The 19873-nt window shown below is 42.9% G+C and overlaps 1 protein-coding gene across 1 annotated transcript in view; it reads left to right on the top strand.

Annotated features, from left to right (window-relative positions):
• The first annotated feature begins 426 nt into the window (after positions 1 to 426).
• Positions 427 to 19873, top strand: part of CDH4 (cadherin 4) — a 469167-nt gene continuing 449720 nt past the window's right edge. Inside the window, exons 1-2 of the mRNA XM_076352033.1 lie at positions 427 to 501; positions 2740 to 2851. Coding sequence (XP_076208148.1) covers positions 442 to 501; positions 2740 to 2851 — 172 coding nt within the window. The 5' untranslated portion in view covers positions 427 to 441. The remainder of the gene's footprint in view (positions 502 to 2739; positions 2852 to 19873) is intronic.

Raw genomic sequence — 19873 nt, 5'->3', positions numbered from 1 at the left:
GTTTTTCTCCCCGAATATGTTAGTTTTTCGTCTTTGGACACATAAGTTTGGTCTCTGGACAGGCGAGCTCCGGCTCCCGGGGTTCCCCCGCGCGGCCGCGGAGCCCCTACGCCCAGCCTGCCCGCCTGCCTTTCCCGCGGAGCGCCGTAGGGTGCCGGGGCAAGCGGTGGCGGCGGCGTCGCCAAACCCCCGCCTCCCCCCTCCCCGCCCCTCCCGCGGCGGGGCGGTGCCTGTCGCTTTAAGGCGGCGCGTGCCCGCGCGCCGCGGGGCGGGGTTTGGCGGCGGCGCGCGGGCGGGCGCTTCACCTGCAGCCCAGAGCGGGCGCCGAGCGGCGGGAGCGGGGCGGCAGCGACCCCCTGGCCCCGGCACTGCGCAGCGCGGCACGGGGCGGGCAGCCGCACCGCCACCGCCACAGCCCGGCGGGCGGGCGCCGCCGGGGCGATGAGGACCGCCTCGCGGGTGCTGCTGGTGCTGCTCCTTCCCGTCTGGGGCTCGGCGGCGGTAAGTGGGGCGCCCCGGGGGGGGCGGGCCGGCAGGCAGGCAGGCAGGCAGCCAGCACCTCCTCCGGGCTCCGCGCCCCGCGGAGGTTCCGCTGCCGCTCCGCGCCCGCCGCCTGCGGGCACGGCAGCCGCGGCAACTTAGGGGTCGGGGCGCGGAGCCGGTCCGCGCGGCCGGGGTGGGTGAGTGAGTGTGAGTGTGCGTGAGCGGCGCCCCCGCAGCTCCCTGCCGCTTTCACCGTTTCTCCCCTTTTTTTATCATCATTACGGTTTTTAATTGTTATTTTTTAGCGCTATCATTCGCTTTGAATCTCGTGCCTCAGCGATGCCGGCAAAACTTGCCGTCCGCGATGCGCGTCGCCAGATAAACTTCGGGGGTAGCGGCGCGTCCCGGCGGCGGTGCCGCTCCGACCGCGGTGCCCTGCGCGCCGCGGCGCAGCCTCCGCGCCCCAGCGCGGCCGCGCAGCGCTGCCCGCTCCGTGCGAGACGTCCCTCCTTTGCCGGCGCCGTGGCGGTGCCTTTAACTTTTATTTTTGCAAGCCCGTGAACACACCGAGTGGGCCTGAACCGTGTTGGGGGCCAACGGTCTGAAAAGTTTAGGGTTTTTAGGGTTTGCCCCCCCCCCCCCCCCCCCAGTTAAGGGATATCTGCAGAACATCAGCAAACGCCTGAACGCGTGGCTGCAGTGTTACAGTGCGAGCGGGGCGGCTGCTGTATTTCGTGTTGGACTGGCTGCAGAAACAAGAGCCGCTTATTTTTCTGCCCGAATCCCCCTGTGCCAGGTTGAATCTGTGAAGATGTCCCGAGTCCGAGCCCTCGGGAGGCTGGTGGGTGTGCGGAAGCAGCCCCAATGCGCACTCACCTAGCGAGCGCCGTTATAATTGAGTGATTTCAGATTCAAAGCCCGTTATCTTCAGTCAGACCCTTTGAAATGTTTCCTAATGGCAACATCTTGCCAGCGACAGTCGGAGTCCACAGAGCCGCTGCTTCGTTGCGCTTCCCATGCAGTAGCTGGCATCCGTCTCCCGAGCGTGATTTTTAGCAGAGTACGTTGGCTTGCTTTCTGCTTACTAAGCTCATCTGAAAGGACCCTTCGCTCCTCTTCCCTTCCATCTCTCTCTGTAATGCAGCGTCGTCCGTGTCCAGGAGTGTTTCGGGAAGCCCGGGGGAGCTGTGCTCCTCTCCCCGGGGAGGCGGGTGTGCGCCTGGAGTTGCACTTTCTTGGGGAAGTGACTCTCCAGGTCCCCTGGCTTCAGCCTGCACTGCTGAGACTGGAGGCGTCGGAGGCGCAGCCTGCATCGCTAAGCGATGCTCTGGCTAGCCCTGCCGACAGTCCGGGAGAGTTAGAAATCCCTTGCCACCAGCACTTGTTTGTGCATAAATCACCTGGCACTTGTTAGGCATAAATCACTGGCTTATATGCTTTCAGTGAGTTGGTTGGAGCTGGGGTCTGGGACCCTCCTTGCTGGGGAGCGTGTACTCCATCCCAAGGAGCCTGGGCTACCACGACTGGACTAACCTGTCCCTGTGGTAGGGGCTGGTTCCCCGCTGCGCAGTCCAAAGTTGCAGCAGAGCAGCTGAGTGTTTAGCTGGATGCTTCCCCCTGGATCCTGGCAGGTTGTGCATGGGGCTGTGCTATTCAGTGGCATTGTTACATTTTTCGATTGGGCATCCCCTCCGTCCCCTCCATCCCTCCCCACTGCTGGGGCAGGCGCAGAGCCTGGAGGGTCACAGAGGCAGCAGCAGGCAGAGCCTTGGAGGCTGCTGCAGGGCGAAGGGGAAGGAGGGGGACTTTAGCCGGCCAGGAGCTCCTGAGGCTGCTGCGAGCTGGGATGTTTCTCCTCCTTCAGTCCTGGGGCTTGCCCAGTTCCTCAATAGCAAAACTCAGTGATTTGGATGTTGCAACATCAGGCCTTTGCGTGGCTCCAGTGCGAGCGCAGCTCGCCTTGATGAATTGCTGCTCTTTGTTTCCTCCCCTCTTCTGACAGTGCCCAGTATCCCAACCTTCCTACAAACAATGCTCTCTATTGTAGTCAGGCAACTATTTTCTGGCCCATTTTATTTTTGCAGCTACAGTACGGATCCACTCCAACAGATAGGCACTTTAGCACAAGTGGTTTCTACTTGCACACTGCTTTGCCATTCAGGTTTGCCCGTACCTGAATACCTAGTCATTGGGTGCAAAAGATTTTCCCAAATGACAAAAGTCATGGTGTGTGTTTTCCTTGTGTTGTTTTTGCAGGCACACAATGGGGATCTTACAGTTAGACCTGCATGCAAACCTGGCTTCTCAGAAGAAGACTACACAGCATTCATCTCCCAAAGCATCATGGAAGGGCAGAAGTTACTCAAAGGTACGTGGAAGAAAAAGCTTAATAGGTGCTGCAATAACTGTATTTTCGGGAGGTGAAAGGAGGCTTAAAGATGCTGGTTTTGATGGTGAAATTGTCGCAGAATTATGTTTGTAGGAGGATTAAACACTAAGTGGTTTACCTGAGTGTAGTTTTGAATATAGATGAATCATTCAAAGCCCGCGTGCTGTCTGCTTCAGGTGGATTGTTTGCCTGTAGTATGCGAGGTCATCACTTCACTTTTAAGTCTCCCACTCCCACCCCATCTGAAGGAACTCTACATTTGATATTTTAGAAAGTATTTTTATGTATGAAATTCTAAGATCCTTAAATTATCTCTGCTTTGAAATGCATGATAAAGCAGACGTTGTTGTTGGAAATGTGGTAAACAAGCCTACAGACATTCTGTTCACAAATGTGGCATTCATTTTCATTACTGCCCCACTGACAACATGAAAACACAGGCAAAAAGAAACTACCAATTAGCTTTATAGTAATTGCAGGATTATAACCACTTTTGTGATTGTAAACTCTAAGACATCTTCGTAATCCAAATAACAATACATTATCCTGTGTATTGATCTGTCTCCCTTTCAAGTTAAAAATAATTAAACTTTATATTTGCATGATGGAGAAAATCATTGTTTTACTCCAAGAAAATTTTTGAAGATCAAAATCTGTGGGGCCCCCCCCCCAAGTTAAATCACTAGCCATTAGTGGATGTTACAGCAGCCCTAAAAGCCTAGTGTATTGTGGAAGTTGGGGGGCACATCAGGACTTGATGCTCTATTTGAGGGTTTATAAACCCTTTGCTACTTTCTCCTGAGTGCATTTACTCACATGCATATGGCTCTGCCAGAAAGGTGGGATTTCTGTCTTCCTCCAGAGCAAACACCTGCTCCGTTACTTTGATTTTTCTCAAAGGAGAAGGAGAGTTGTCAGTACTCTTTCTGGCTTCAGCAGAATCCAGGACTGGACATTTTTTCTACATGAGTTGGCAATCAGTTTTGTTTCTGAGCCCAGTTGTCTTAGTTTTGCTGTTCAGGAATTCTCTTGACTGGCCTGGCATCAATTAGTAGACTTTGGGGAGTTTATTTTTAGTTTGAAAGATAACCAAATAGGGATTTGACATAGACAAGCCCAAGAATACAGCAACATATGAAGAGACCAAGTACTAATTGTTTACATATTTAGTGGCAATTTTTCCCAAACTTTACAGGTCAGTCTGTAAACTGAGTAGATTTCATGCTTTTTAGCTTTGGAAATTATTTGATAAAAAATATCCTCCAAATACTATAAAATCATGTCATTAATATACTTGCTCGGGGGAGTATTTTTTGCAGTTTAGTGCTTGATAAATTGTGCTGCGTGTTTATGTAGGTGGACAATAGGGATGGAGCAGAAGGTCTGTTTAGAGGAGTTAGCTGGCAATGACTTTGAAGGCAGCGTAGTGGCTGTCATTTCAGTTGCAACTGATAATTTTTAAATATGAAATTATATTTAGATAGGCTGTCAAGTTGATTTGAATGAAAATACATTTCTATTTAATTTTATCCTTTAGGGGCCAATTGTAGTTTTACATTAGTCATGGCAAACCTGCCACTCATTTAGGGCTGAACTGGCCCTCAAGATACGTATGCGTGTACCACTTGTGAGATTCATGTCCTGATAACATTGTCATGAGTTGTGCGATTTGTAAGCATTTTGTCAACGGAGGGACGAAGAAAAAAGTGCAAATGCTGTGTTTGCTAATAAGTAAACTATCGACTTTACACCTTTTAATCTCCAGTCTCAAATACATGCTGCTGTTTATCATAGGAAACAAATATATCTAATTAATTTGTACAATAATGGGGGAGAAAATCTGCTGCATAAAATTCTTCTTCATGCTTGTGTTGTTCTTTATATATACGCTAGCATGTAAAATTGGTAGTTTTCCAGTTTAGGTTTAATTTTACTTCCTAACACTTGGTATGTCTGAAGCATAAAATGTTTATCTCTTTCTTCCATCTGGGTGAAGTATTGTGCAATAGTTCAGACCAAAAACGGGTTCAGATTGCTTACATTATCATGTTTGATAGATTGACATATGTACTGTTTCACACCATCTTACCACGCAAAGCTTTGCTGCCAGCTACCACCATCTTATTCATCAGCGTTCAGTAATTCATCTTCAGGCCAAATGGGACTGCTTGCCTGAAAAACGTAGGTAGGAATTCACCTTTTAGTGCTTTCGTGGAATTGGGGGGGAAGAGGTGTATGTGTATTTCCAATGGCTCTCAGGGGATTCCAGTGAGCAAACATGAAGTCTTTATGCTGCATAATCCTCACTTTGTCCTTGGGAAGGAGATGTGGGGAGTCCTGGGACAGTTCGTACTGCCTAAAGGTTTGTTCATCAGAAATCAGGTAGTATGTAGACCTCAGCATAGCGGTGAACTTCAGCCAGCATTGGGAATTTTAGATGTTATGTGGTTCGGGGATAAGCTGGGTGACGATAAACCCAGCGCTTCCCTTTTAAGCTTTATCATATCCAGCTCTCAAATGTATGCGGTGTTATGAATGTATCAAAATGAAAGCGCTTATAGTATTCTAGGTTTGAATCAAGTTAAACAGATAATGACTGCTTATAATTGACTTATTCCAATGGAAATAGCTTAGCCTTAATTTGACAACAAGAGCTTTTACAGAGTCATTGTTTTATTACAAGTATGCCATAAGCTATTAACTACTACTTTGTGGTTCATCTTATTTGCCTTAGTCAGCTCTCTAACATCCTCAAAACATACAGATTCTAGCAGGAGCTATTTGTTACACAGTAATTAACTTGTTTATGATAAATGGATGGGGGAAATGTCACGGCATTTTGTTTTATGTATAAATGAAAAGCATTTGCATTCTAAAAATTTCATGTTAATTAGACTTAAAATAGTTTTCCCCAGCAGTGCCACAAATACCACATATTACACATCACTGCCAACATTGTAGCCTGATGATGGGGTATTAGCTGAGTTGATTTGTGGAGCCGGTGCCTTCCTTAGAAGTGCTGTCCCTGCATCTCTTAATAAAAGTTGGTGGGGTGTAATCTGTTATTTTTTTTGGTCTTTGTTTTTGTTTGCAGGCTAATAAACTTAGTCTTGATCACTGATGCGTGATAATGCTTGAAATAGCATCATTCACTATTTTCTTCTTTAGCCTAAGGAAAAATCTCAAAGCTGCAGTATGGCAGAGGACAATTACGGCAGGGGTATCTCTTTCTCTTTGTTAATTATTAATGTTAACTTAAAATGGTGAGAACATTGGTCCTGAGGGGTGGGGAGCAATGGCATGCAGTACTGCACTGAAGGCAGTTCAGGACTGACTAAGGGGATCTGATCCCTGAGTATTAACTCAGGTGTTTGGGAATGATGATAGCTAGTGGCCTTTTGGGGAAGGAGAGAAATAAGGAGTAGGATGCTAAAAGTGATATGCGATATGATCTAAGGGGGGCTGATACTCTTGATACTGAGTTTATGTTCTTTTCCATTTTTGTAAGATTTTTTTTAAGATTGTAATTAAAAAAAAAAGACGTTTTTCTAAATCAGAAATTCAAGTTTTATTGGCATGCTGTGAGACCGTGGCAACTGGTAGTGGGTGGAATGACATCACGGTGTTAAATGCATTATTTTTCCAGCCTAGTACCATCACAGTTATAGTAGGTCACCTCTCAGAAATACGGCTAAACAATGTAACTCATAGTTTTTCCCTACAATCAGGAGACGACGTAAGCAGTTGAGACGTACAGCCCCTTTTTTGTTTTTCTGTGCATCTCTTCATCTGCAGTGATTCATGTTTCTGTTGCCCATCCTGAATAGTGCCTATACTGATGTAGCAGGATAACTTGGCTTGTGTAGGCAGTTACGTTTGGGTAGAAGCGCGTGGAAGCACAGTTTATTTTCATACGGGAAGATGAATAAATTGTGCCAACATGTTCTGCTTTAAGCAAGTGTATGAAACCAAAGGTAGCCAAGCTTCATGCAAATGTATAAAAATGTAATTGCTTCCACGCTAGGATTCTTACTAGTGTTATTTTTGGTTAAAAACGAATAAACAAAATACATAAACTTTACTGAAATACCTGTTTTTTCATAAGAATTCAGTATGGAGGCCATCTCTCGTAAGTTTTTTAGAGGTAGGATGTTTTTCTTCATGGTCAAAGCTTTTTGTTCTCCCCACTGAGGTTTCAAAACCTCCATCCTATTCAGCCCTCATCACCTCCAGTAGTAAAACTTAGGAAGGCTGCGAATGCTGTTTAGAAAGTATAGAACAGATAGACCAAAAAACCCCAACACTCTAAATCTTCATGGGATAGTGTAGAAGCAAACATTAAATTAAAAAAAAAAAAAAAGGGGTGGGGGGAGGGAGAACCTGAGCAAGCCTTTGCAAATGATGTTTGAGTCTGGTTACTAGTAATTCATGTAGTAGTAACTGTAGGGATATATATTGTACCTCCTTTTGGAGGTAGATGTACTGTATTCTTGTGGTTAAGGTAATACACAAAATTGAATGCGGAGCGTTAGTGAAATGTACGAACAGCTCTACTTGAAAATAATCATACAGCCCCAAAATACTACTGCATACATAAAATTAGGCCCCTGTGAAAGCATGAGGCAGATCTTTCAGGAGGAATACTAATAGCTTTGCTAAGTTCCCAGAGGGAAGGAGCACGCCCCTGGGGTAACAAACAGTAACCTAGCAAGCGAGCGTGTGCCTGCAGTGTTGTGTGGCCACAATACGCGAGTTGGCTAATGGGGACATTCTGCCTGTCTATACAGCTGGCTTCCCACTTTTCCTGGGTCTAGAGTCCAAAAAATACATAGGTAGCCGGCCGCTGTTAACTTTGGTAGGAGCTTGGTTCCAAAAGTCTTCTGCAGGTCGAGGTCTGCCTCTGAAGCGAGCTTGGGAGGCTGCTCCATCCCGAAGGCATCCTGCCTGTGGCTGCAGGGTGCCTGCAGTGCTGCCTGTGCACCCAGTCGTGCCTATCTTCCGAGTGCCCTTTGGTGTATCGTACGGCTGTTTTTCAGAAGCGAAGGCTATGAGGAGTGTTGGGATTTGTTCTGGTGTTTGGTGGGGGTTTTGAGCACCTCTTGAGGGTTGCTCGGTCCCCATAGCAGTACAGAAGCTCTGCTGCAGCCTGCTGAAATATCCAGTGCCTTCTTTGAGCTCCTCCGAGTTTAAAAGACAGAGAGACTTTTCCATTCATGCTTTCATTATTTTCTGGTCTGTGATTCTGCATGAAAAGCAGTTACTGAAGTTATCGTACACATAATTAGCTTCACAGTTCCCTAATAAAGTCTGAAAGTAGGCAAAAGTCCACCGGGAACCCAGAACTCTTTCCTAACCTTTCTTCTTCATTCTTTTCTTGGAGGAAAAAGAGGCAGACAGACATCAGCTTTCTGTGTTAAGTTTGTACACGATCCGGTGAAGCTGCCTCTCAGAAAACACTTCTCGCATTCCACGGGACAATTTCTTTTAAAAGCAGTTTCGCTTGATGGGCATGTTGCAAATCAAAACCAAAATTTCAATCGTGAGTTCCAGGGGAGACCCCAGAAAGAGCTGCTGCAGACTGGGGAGCTGCTGATGCATGTTTATTTTTAATGTTATTCTTCAGATCTAACTTCTGACACAAAAATGATGTTTAAGATGACATTTTAATCTAAATAAAGTTGCAGTTAATGAGACCAGAGTAGTCAATAACACTCTGTAGAGTTAATCCCCTTACACTGTTTAATAACTGTATATATTGCTTCCTAGATCAGAGCTTTGAACCAAATTCCTCAAACCCAAGTAAAATTACTTTTTTCTGCATTCTGGGGAGCTAACTGATTTTTATCTGAGTAAATCTGCTTCTCCAACAACAGACTTGAAGCTTTTCTCTCTTTTCAGGAATTTGTCTGTTGAAGAATTGCACTGCTTCAAATTAGGCACTCTAAACAAATAGATATTAAGGAAGAAAATGAAACAACAATTTCTATTGAATAATTTATTCATTTCTTTATTTATGCTTAGGCTTTTAGGAAATAAATCATGTCTGGAACAGTATCAATTTGTTATTTGTTGTGAAATACGTGTTGTTTTGAACTCCAAACCGATAATGTTAGGTCTTTTAAGGTTAGAAAATGTTAATTTTAAAGTCACTTCTTTGTTCAGAAACTGACTGTTGCTGACAGAGCTCATGAGCTCTGATCTCACAGAGCAGATGCTGAAAGCGTTCTGGAAATTCTGGTTTTTTTGCATGTTGTAAATGAAACTTACTTATTCTAGCAGTGAAATATTTTCTTGCTTAATTTTCATTGACCTAATGCCAGTTCTCATCGCCTAATTTCATTGATATTTATGTGCAAGCCTCCTTCTGCCTTAATTTCTACCCTGGAAATGGGTGTAATGTTTTTCTAGAGGTAGCTTATTTCATGGCAAACTAAAGCTGGTGAAGTACTTAATTCGACAATAGCATGGGCCATGTGCATAGCTCATAGAATATTTTAGTAATATAGATAATACTTAAAAGTCTTATTTGAAGGGCAAGAAGAGATTAAAACTACAGAGGATAGGATTTCATTGGAAATCTGCTTCTTAATATTTTTTCGTATAATAGAATGAATTTGAGTAGCATAGGGAAAGAAGGGAGTTTCTGTTTGATTTGAGGTTACTGGTATATTCAGAATTAGTGTCATTCCTGTATAAAATCTACTTTTTTTATTTTTAGGAAAATGGAAATAGTAAGAACTAAGACCAGAAAGCAGTGTTTGAAAACTAAAGACCAATATTTGCCTCTGGGTACTCCAGTTTTGAATGGTTTGACAAGGGTTTTGAGGTGAACCTGTGCCAGTGACTAGAGACCGACTTCTCCAGGACCCTGATCTTGAGCACTGCAATAGGAATTTATGCTGGCTTGATGGACTCAATCTGTATCCGTTTCTGTGCATGTAAACCTTTTGTGCGCTAGCCAAAGGTTCTGAAGAGCATTTGGCTTCACATTCAATTTTCCTTTTGGTGCTTAAGTGATACCCCAATGTTGCTTTTTCAGGTAAAGCTCAGAAGTGTCCTTGGCCAGCCGTGCCATTAGGGGGTGTTCTTACTGCTCAGAATACTGTGATATATTGGTTTTGATATTTTGTTTAAATATTTATTTATTAGTATTTCTGAAAGGAGAGGCTGAGAGAGCTGGGATTGTTTAGCCTGAAGAAGAGAAGTCTCATGGGGAGACTTTATCATCATATATAAATACCTCATGGGAGGGTGTAGAGACGATGGAGCCAGGCTCTTCTCGGTGGTGCACAGAGAAAAGGCAAAAGGAAACAGGCACAAACTGAAATGTAGGACATTCCACTTAAACGTGGGAAGAAACTTTCAGTGTGAGGGTTGTCAGACACTGGAAGAGGTTGCTCAGAGATGTTGTGGAGTCTTCATCCTTGGAGATACTCAGAACCCAGCTGGACACAGTCCTGGAGCCTGCTCTGGCTGACCCTGTGCTGAGCAGGGGCTTGGATGAGACGCTCTGCAGAGGTGCCTTCCAGCCTCCACTGTGCAGTGATACTGTGAAACACTTTACAGGTGAATATATGAAAAGGCAGAGTGATGAACCGAGTTTTTCTGCAAATACAGATCAAATAGCTTTAAATAAAAACATTGCAACAGCCTGCAGAAAATGATCCTTACAGGGAAATTGTGTTTCTGTAACTTCTTGGAAGCGTAACCTCTAAAGAGAGAATAATTGAAACACCAGGGACCAGCATTCTGCTGTTTGCTTCCATTAATGTCCAGGCTTAACTTAGGCATAGTTTGTCTCCTGACGTAAGGAAACGTTACACTTAAATTCAAAAAGCTCTTGGTTTCCTCTTTATTTTTAGTAGAATAAAAGGAGAACATATGGAGTTTCTGTTTTCCCAAAATACTTGTCATTAGTACTGGCTGCTTCGCTTCTTTCAGCAGAATCTTTCCCAAGCGAGTTTTCTGCAATATAAAAAATAGTTGAGTTGAACAAGATTTCTTTTTGCCACAGGCTTTATGATTTTTCTTGCTTATATTCATTGTCCTAATTTATTTATTAATTTTGAATTGCAGTCGCACAGAGGGAGAGGGAAGTGGCAAATGTTCTGGCATATGGGCTGCACTGTCATTGGAAACAGTGACTTTCAGCTGCTCTTGCTGCCCCGTGCCTCATGACCCCAGGCTCCAGCATCTCTCTTTGCCAGCCTGTTTACACTCCTGCTTTCTGCTCCCTTCCAATACAAAATTTTAATTATTTTTTGCTTTGCCCTCGCTACTTTCCTGCCACTGTTCCTCACCACTTGCCAGCGTTTTGTAATAGAGAGCCAGTGGCAGTAATTCAGCGCGCTGCTAGTTATGCTGTGCAATAGCTGCTGCTCGGAGGGGTCACATAAGCTACAGCCTGTTAACATTACAGCATGGTAATAGCAGCCACTATGTGGAATGCACAGTGGGAATGTTGGATGCTCCTCCAAGGACCCTGAAGATATGTATGGGCCACCCATGAAGAAGGGGGGGGGGGAAAAATAAAATAAAATGCCCTTTCTGCTTTGAAATGAGCCAATCTGTGTGCTTCATTGATACCCGGAAGCACTGCAATCATTAAGGCTATTACTATGCCTATTATAAATCACAATTTTGTAGCAGTTCATAGATTAGTCACAAAAATTACTTCTAGTCTAAAATTTTGTTATACTGAGTTTGTCTAGTAGCAATTCCAATCCTTATTAAACAAAATTGTCTTTAAAATAATTATGAATATAGCAATTATCCAAAGATAAATAGTCAAGATTACAAAAATTGTTCCATACAAAGCTATGTATCAGCCCGCTCTGTCGGTTCGTGTCTGGAGAATCATAAAAGGCAGGTCAGTGAAACAAACATTTGTTACTTCACCGTGTAGCAGGAAAAGCATATTGGGATTCTTGGTGTATGAAGTAAAAACATCAAGAAACAAGCTTGTGAAGATGTTAGAAAATAAAGAAATGGTTGCACTTGGAAAAGTGCAAATCAGGACTAGTTTAAAGCATAAAATTTAACCACCTGTTTGTTCCTGATATAGTCCGTGGTGATTAATAGATAACTCTCTATAAATCAACCCTGAGTGTTTGATCTCTGCCCTGTAGTTGCTTCTGGCCCTACAATTTTTTTCGAGAAGTCTCACCGATTTCACTGAGAGCTGTTTGTGATATTACCTGGACCTGCTCGTGCTCGTTGCAATCTGTTTGTTGGTGTTTCGTGGACTCGTAGAAAAATAGGGCTGGAGGAGCTCAAGAGGATGTCTAACGCACGCTCCTTCCTCAAGGCACGAGCAGCTCCTCTGTAATAGGTTTGTCCCTGGTGTGGTCTTGAAGATCCAGTCGTAGGGACCACAGCCAATATGTTATATTGCTTCCCTTTCTTTCCTTCATGCTTAAGCTGAAGCTCTCTTGATGCAATTTAAACCTGTTGCTATTTGTCTTATTTGTCATAGACACAGAGAACAGTTGTTGCTCCCCCCCCCCCCCACACACACACTTGAAAATATTTTTTTTCAGCTTCTGTAGGCTGAACCACTCATTTGTTCCTTTCATGTGTTGTGCCTGGGCTCCCTTCTCTGAGCCCTTATCTTTGCTACTAGCTTGATGCCCCAAGTTGATCTGACTACGCCAGCCAAGTCTCGCAGTGCTGAACAGACAAGGAGGATTACTTTGCCTGTTTTGCAGGCAATACTCCGGTTGATTTATCTAATGTAATGATTGCTTTTTTTCTTAACAGTATGACACTGTTGACTCATGTTCAGCTTGTGATCCAGTATAACCTCCCACATCATTTTCTGAAGAACTGCTACCTACCCAGTCATTTTCTATATGTGTAGTTGATTAATCCTGCTGAATTGGGTTACCTTGCTCTTCTTCTATTGAATTACATCTTTTGTGTTTTTTTTAATCGGCCTGATCTGACTTGTTAGGATTGTTTTTCATTGTAATCTTGACCTCCAACAGAGTTGCAGTTGCATCCTGCTTTCATATCATTTGCAGATGTAGCAAACATATGCTGCATTCCTTTATCTGTTCTGTTAATAAACGCGTTGAACAAAACCAGTTCAGAACAGACCGTCGCAGAGCCCATGTGATAGAGCCTTCTGCTTTGACCATGAACCATTAAAACTTACGCTCTGGGTGAAGTTATTGAAATAACTAAAATTAAAATAGTGGCTTGTAATCTGAGCCTTTTATGTCTTGACGTTGTATATCTGGGATCTGTAGGAACACAAATCCAAATGTCTCCATTTGTCAGTACTTTTCCTGGCTTTTATGAGAGTTACAAACATTGGGATCTTTGAATTGTCACCATCTAGAAACGTTCCAGATTAAAAGCCTAGGATAGGCTCATGCAAGTTAAATAAAATGCTGTTGCTCTTGGAGGGGAAGGACTGCTTCAATTCTCTGTCTGGTATTAGACAGACTGAATTTGTAGGGTTCTTTAAATGCCCCAACTCAACTGCTGGCCAGCACCAGAAGTCTGTTTCCAGGCTACAGGAGCTTTTCAGGCTGTTTCTGGTGTGGTCTGCTCAGTAGACGACACTTTTGTTGAAGGAGCTGTTACTAATCCCAACATGAGTGGAAAGAACATGATTAAATTAAAGCTAAAGTAGTAAATGGGAGTGTTGTACCTATATGTGGAGCGTGGACTCCTTGGTGTAGTCTGTTTTCACTGTACTGATGATTGGGGATTTTGACCTTTGCTGTGTCCCATTTCCCATCCTGCGATCTGATCTTTTGATGTGTTGAGGGCAAGATGTTTGCTCTACACAAAGCGGTTAGCTATTGCGCTGCCTGTTTTTATCATATCTGTATTATTCATAAAGCTTATTAGAAGGCCCAGCCCACACTTAAATATTTTACTGTTTAGTATCTCTGTGTAATTTTGCCTGTCATGCCTGTGTGTTTTTGGTAACTGAAGAAAGCCAGATGCATGCTGATCTCTGTGTTAGAGGGAGAGACTCCCTCTGCTGATAAGATCTGATTCTGGAACATCTCACTTTGGGGGGGGGGGGGGGGGGGGCGGGAGAGAGTAGGGCTAGTGGATTTCCAGATGGAAGATTATTTATAGAGTGTTTTTCCCCCAGTGAAGGTGCTTCCCTGGGGAATCAGAAAAAGTCATCGTTTCAGGTCCTGTATGCCTTGCTACTTGTCTTTCAGGAGCCTAATTATTGCTGGCTCGTTGCTTAGCTCCCTTGAAAACAGAAGGTTTACACAATTACACATGAAAGGCAACTGTTTTGCTCATCTCCAGAAGCTTTAAATATTTTTATTTTGTGCCTGAATTATTTGGGTGAATTATTCTTTCACTTATTTATCTTTTCATGGGCTTCTGAACATTTTTCAATTGATTCAGTGTCCTTTTGACCATCTGTAGAGGATAAAGAGATGTGGGTAAATGGCATTTAAAAAAAAAAAAAAGGATTTTTCATGTTGCTTGTGTTTTTCCTTTCCTGTGGACAGAAGGGATAGGTTGAGGATGAAGAAAGATGTGTATGGTTGCTTGGACAAAGGAGAAACTATAGGTCATGGTAAGATTGGTGTGATGAAATCTGCTTCAAGGATGGCAGCTATCAAAAATGTTTAGATTGCACACAAAGATTTCCCTCTACTGTGTTCAAACTACAAGAAGAGACCCTCATCAGGAGAAGTTTAATGATCTCTAGATCGCTAAACTCTAGATGCTTGTTCAAATAACTGAATAGTAGATTGATTATCTCTGTGCAAAGTTTAGTGAAAAAGATTTTTTGTTTGTTTGCCTGGAGTTTGAGACGTAAGAGGAATTGAAAGTTAAAAGGCTGGTTGCTGTACCTGATAACAAGCAAGCTACTCTAATTGTACAGGATGGTTTTGATACCTCCTGACTAGAAGAAACCCAAGTGGAAGGGTTGCATGGGGCAGTGGGCAGTTAGAAATGTTGGGGTTTGTGTTAGACATAAAAGAGAGGTTTAATCCCATACTGATCACTGAATACCTGTCGCATGAGTCTTTGCGGGAATTTCTGCGAGTGGTAAATGAACTGCGGTGTTTTGGCAAAGCTCAGTGCAGACGGTACGTTTCACTGGAATGAATTTTCCTAGTATTTTCAATAAAACAAAGTTTTATTTTCCCTTTCTACTGTGAATTGAGGCATAACGTTGGCTGCATCCTGTTAAGTAGCAGCAGAACTGAGCAGTAGTGGCACAGCTGGTTTTACCTGTATAATAATATAGCAGGTTTCATTGCCTGGGAAGACATAATGACAAAGCAAAGTTCTGTTAATGCAGCAGTAGTGTCCTTTGGCAAAGCAACTGTAAGAGGGAGAGTTTAACATCTGTGGAGTGGGGTTGCTCCTGGAAAAAAAATAGAAAATTAAAATGGGGGTGGGTGGGAAGAAGAAATACTGCATGCTGAGTGCCAGGAGACTTGGGTACCCTACAAAACTGCTGGGCCATGGCTCATGTTGGGTCTGGACAGCTCCAGAAGTGGTGCGTATTATGGGGGCCTAAAGAGACGACAAAATTTCTGCCACAGTTTATTAACAGTCTAAGTGATTTTTTCAACCTTTTGTCTGCATTGGGGTCCCTTGTGAACAGTCTCAGATTGCAATATATGTGTCTGCACCTCCAAGAAAAATTTGTAGGGAATCCACACACCAAGAAACCTACTGTTCTTAGGACAGCTGTCCTGAAAAAGGGGAGGGGGGGGAAAAAAGAAAGAAAAGGATGATAAAAAAAACAGCTCAAGGTTATATACCAAAATCAGTAACACATGCTCAGAAAAAGTTAATATCTGGTGAATGTCAATTAAGTACTTCCCCAGCTAATAAATAGCTTAGGAGGTATAAAATTTAATACTCCTAAAATTGCAGAAGCCTTTGAAGAATACTTTTAAATTGGACTCATTGGAAGCAGGAGATTTAACACTGACCTGTTCAGAGGTGAGTACTGAAAAAGATACGATGGAACGAGGGTATATTTCTTGAACATAGAGGCATTTTGGCTTAAGCTTTTCTCTCGTTTGGTGGCTTTGGAAACTGTTTTTAAGCTCTTGCATAACGTGTCAGCTGAATTGCACTAGTAAACAGTGTCCTGTTTATTTGTGAGCCTAATTCGAAGTGTTTCTGAAGGCTCGGCTGGCTTGGGAGTGGGTCGCTGTGCCACAGGAATAGCATGAAGAGCAACTGCACGTAGTTTTTCACATGGCCACGTCTACAGGTTCTGCTCACTTTCAGTCTTAAAACATAAGCCTGTTGCCCGTGTAAGGATCTCAAGCACCAAAATGATTCTCACTTTCCTTCTGTCCTTTGCCCATCGTGGTCACCTATGGGAAACAAATGAGATATGTGCACATTTCTGAGGGCAGTATTAGGCACACCCTGTCTTGGGCAAAGAGCTTTTTTTTATTTTATTATGGAGCTTTCTTTGAGAGGTGAGCAGATAAGCAACAGAATCTGCTCTGAGGTCACTGGGACGTGATGTAGTAGTTACGAGTTTATTTGGAAATCGGAGCAAACCAAACTTTGCCCCAGTTGGCTTGCCTCCTGACGAGCAGTACCCCCTGTTTTTTCCAGTCATGTGTCTTTTCCTAAATCCCAATGGCAGTCATTTTTTTTGGCACTTAGTTAGGAGCAAAAAACAAAATGAAGTAATACATGGCATTTGTTTTGGCCCTAGTCATGACTCATAAATAGGGATAACATCTGTGCTGATAGTTTTTCATGATGTATAACCAGATTGAATGAACAAAGTTTTTGTTTATTGCTGTTCTTTTGCCATTTTTATATTTAGGGAGCTCCAGTGTAAAGAGTGAAAGAATATGCTTGTATATTACTCACGTATAGATCAGAATTTATATACATCTTGTGAATTTTAATTTAGCCACCGTATCTTTTTAAACTAAAAATGGCTTATTGCCTTTCCCTGAGCTTTACAAAACTTTTTCAAGATCACTCCCAAATCTTAGTCTGTTGAAGACTTGCGCTGCTGCCAAGTCTACACCATTCTTTTAACTAAACAGCAAAAAAAAGTGAAACTTCCAGTGTATGTAAATCCTTATAATCCTGAAATGATGTAAATCAGTGCAACTCCTGAAGTCATTGGAACTATTCTGACTTACATCTAGTGAAAATCTGGCACATAATATTCCTGCTGGTCTTTTCTTTTGCCCAATAGTTGCTCTACATGGAGTTGGCACTGCAGACAAAGCGCTCTCTTAGTAGCTGATAGAGGGTGGCACGGCTTCCAGCACTGCTGATTCAGCACAGCAGAGGCCATTTTCCTGATTTCTTTGTGAGCTAGATTAAATTACTCTGCAGGCTGGACTGGAGCCACAGGCCATAGTTTTACAGCCTTATAACATGGTATCCTAGCCCATGGCATCCGAGAGGTCTGGCTGTGCGTAAAGCTCTTCTGCTTCACTGCAGAGGATTTTTAGATTTGGTGATCTGTCTCTTTATAAGGCTAACGCCAGCAGTACTGAAAATATTTTGATTGTCTAGTTGAGATATAATAAAATGGGGTTCTGTTAATTGAAGGAAGGGATATCATGGGGATCAGGTTAGTATGAAAACTCCACTGTGTTTGTTTGTCATGGCAACGTTTCTAGATTTGCCTTGCAGCATTACAGGATAATAAATAATGTAAGTTTTTAATGAATGTAACACAACAGTAGCACCAGTGATGCATCCTGCCGGAGTTCGGGGGGTTGCACCATTAAAGCTGTTCGAGTGACTTACCAAAATTTTGGGAAATCCATTTCCTTTTGTATCTCAGTATATGGACGTTTCTCGTCTATTCTGAGCGGCTTTGGAATTGAACCAGGGGGGTGAAGCAGTGGGATGCACTTTGTGGTGAGCCGTGTCTTGTTCACATCCTACAGAGCTGGGAAGTGGGATGTCTGTGACTACTATAATAGGCACATGGGTAGAGGCAAAAGCGTGTTTTCTGTTCACTGACAACTACTGCCTTTGTGTATTTAAAAAGCATAACCACCTCTGCTGTGCTCTCCAGTTGGGCTTCACGATTGCAGCTCATGGCCAAAGAAAGCCAGACCAATTTTTCTGAGTATGGATGCTGCTCTGATTTACCCTCTCCCCTCCAAAGCTCATGATCTATCCAAAATGGATTCTGGTGAATGGAGAAAGCAACACTTAATGAGGGGAGAAAAGGTCAAACAGATCAAAAAGTAAAAGCCATCCTGCTTCCAGCATAGAGAACAATCTAAGCCGATCCTGCCTAAGCCAGGTGTTCGAGTGAAGTTGAGACCAGGCTTAAAGAATTTTCACAATAAGTTTAGAAGTTTCACTCTCTCTCTTCTGCCTCGCCTGAGTGTCTAATCACATTGTTTTCTCACTTTAAGGGACTTGCGTTATATCAGAAGGACGGGCACCCCGTATGTGGTTATCTTTTGAGTTGCCTTATTGCTTTTCAGCTTTATCTCTGTAGTTTAAAAAAAAAAAACACCACCAAACAAAACCTCCTGGTTTTAATACAAAGATGGAAGTATTTTTACAATTAAAAAGTGTTACTGAATGAGAACATTTTTCAAACAATAATTCCCTGAGTGTGATACAAAGGTGAAATTCATGTTGCTGGTTTCAATGCCAAAACAAAAGTGGGCAGATTAGGAAAGTTGTTTCCGAGCGGTTTGTTCTATTTTCTGAGACCTAGTTCAGTCTCACGGTATCGGGAAGTGCTGCCAAGCAAAGGGTTTATCTATTGATTTCTGAATGTATTGTGCTGTTAATCTAAAACTTCTTTCCCCAGTGGAATTTCTATTCAGAAGTCTCTAGCCAAGCTCAAGAAAGTTATTTGATTTGGGAAGTTTGAAAGAATAATAAAAGAAGGATTGATGCAGTTGGATTTTCATGAGCTCAAGTCTTCTAGTAAAATATATAGGCCTCTTCCTTCTGTGTGTATCTGTGATGGTTTCATTCATTATTTAGGAGGAAAGCAGAGCATGGAGATCACTTAAGTTTTACTGTCTGAGAATTTGCCATTATGAAACTTGTTCAGAGGAAAGTAATGAGAACAGTTTTGGTGATATAATAAAATATAAACATTAATGGGTTAGTGCAACTTTGTCTGTTCATAAGTGTGTGCTTCATTTCTTAGCCATTAGGCCTTTTCTGCTAATTTTTAAACTATTAACATTTAGTGCTAGAAATGCATTATTGTAATTTCCTGATAAGAGAAATGTGGCAAGGGAATTGCACTGAGGGGTATTCCCCTCAGCTATTTTCAACATCCTTTAAGTATGTAAGGAAACTAAACCTGTTAAAAGCTACGGCAGGAGAGTAGATGGTGATTTATGGACACTCTAGTTATTAAAATGTTCCTTACTTTTTCGAGGAACTGAATACAGGAATAAACAGTCTTTTATTACAATAAAAAAACCATACTTTTTGCCTTTGAGTGGACTGGTATTTCTCCGTCTGTCTATAGTGCAGGAGTTGAAGAAGGAAATGGAATAGATGCAGTTGGTAGCAAAATGAAAAAAAAATTGAGGTACTTCTGCCTTTTTGGGTCCACAGTCCTGTCTTGCTGAAGTCTGTTGCCTTTATGGTGCCCATGACTGGTTCAATAATAGGTTTATACTATTTCATTAGGACACTGTCAAATTAAATCAAGGAAGGCGGACTCATGTCTAAAAAGAGCTTCCTTGTGAGTGTTCTCTGTCGCTGGAGCACTATAGTTTGTTAGAGATGACGATTATTACTAATTTGGGTTTGGAGGTATACTTGTTGCTCTTATTTATGCAAAAAACGCAGCTCTCTGGAGGTATGTGATTAGCCTGAGGCATTATTTTGTTGCATACCCAGGTGGGAAGCTGGAAATTCAGAATGTGCATGAAGAATTATCTGGATATGGGGAAAAATGTTGTATTAACTATGCAGTTAGTCTTTGTCAGTAGCATTTACAGTTTCTTCAGTCCTTGTGAGTAACCCAGCAGAATTTATTTGTGAATAGTTCAGTTTGCTTAAACGGGCTGATTT

Source organism: Aptenodytes patagonicus, chromosome 14 (assembly GCF_965638725.1).
Source record: "Aptenodytes patagonicus chromosome 14, bAptPat1.pri.cur, whole genome shotgun sequence".
NCBI lineage: Eukaryota > Metazoa > Chordata > Aves > Sphenisciformes > Spheniscidae > Aptenodytes > Aptenodytes patagonicus.
Note: the sequence above shows the minus strand (reverse complement) of the source record. Positions and strands in the feature narration are given on the sequence as shown.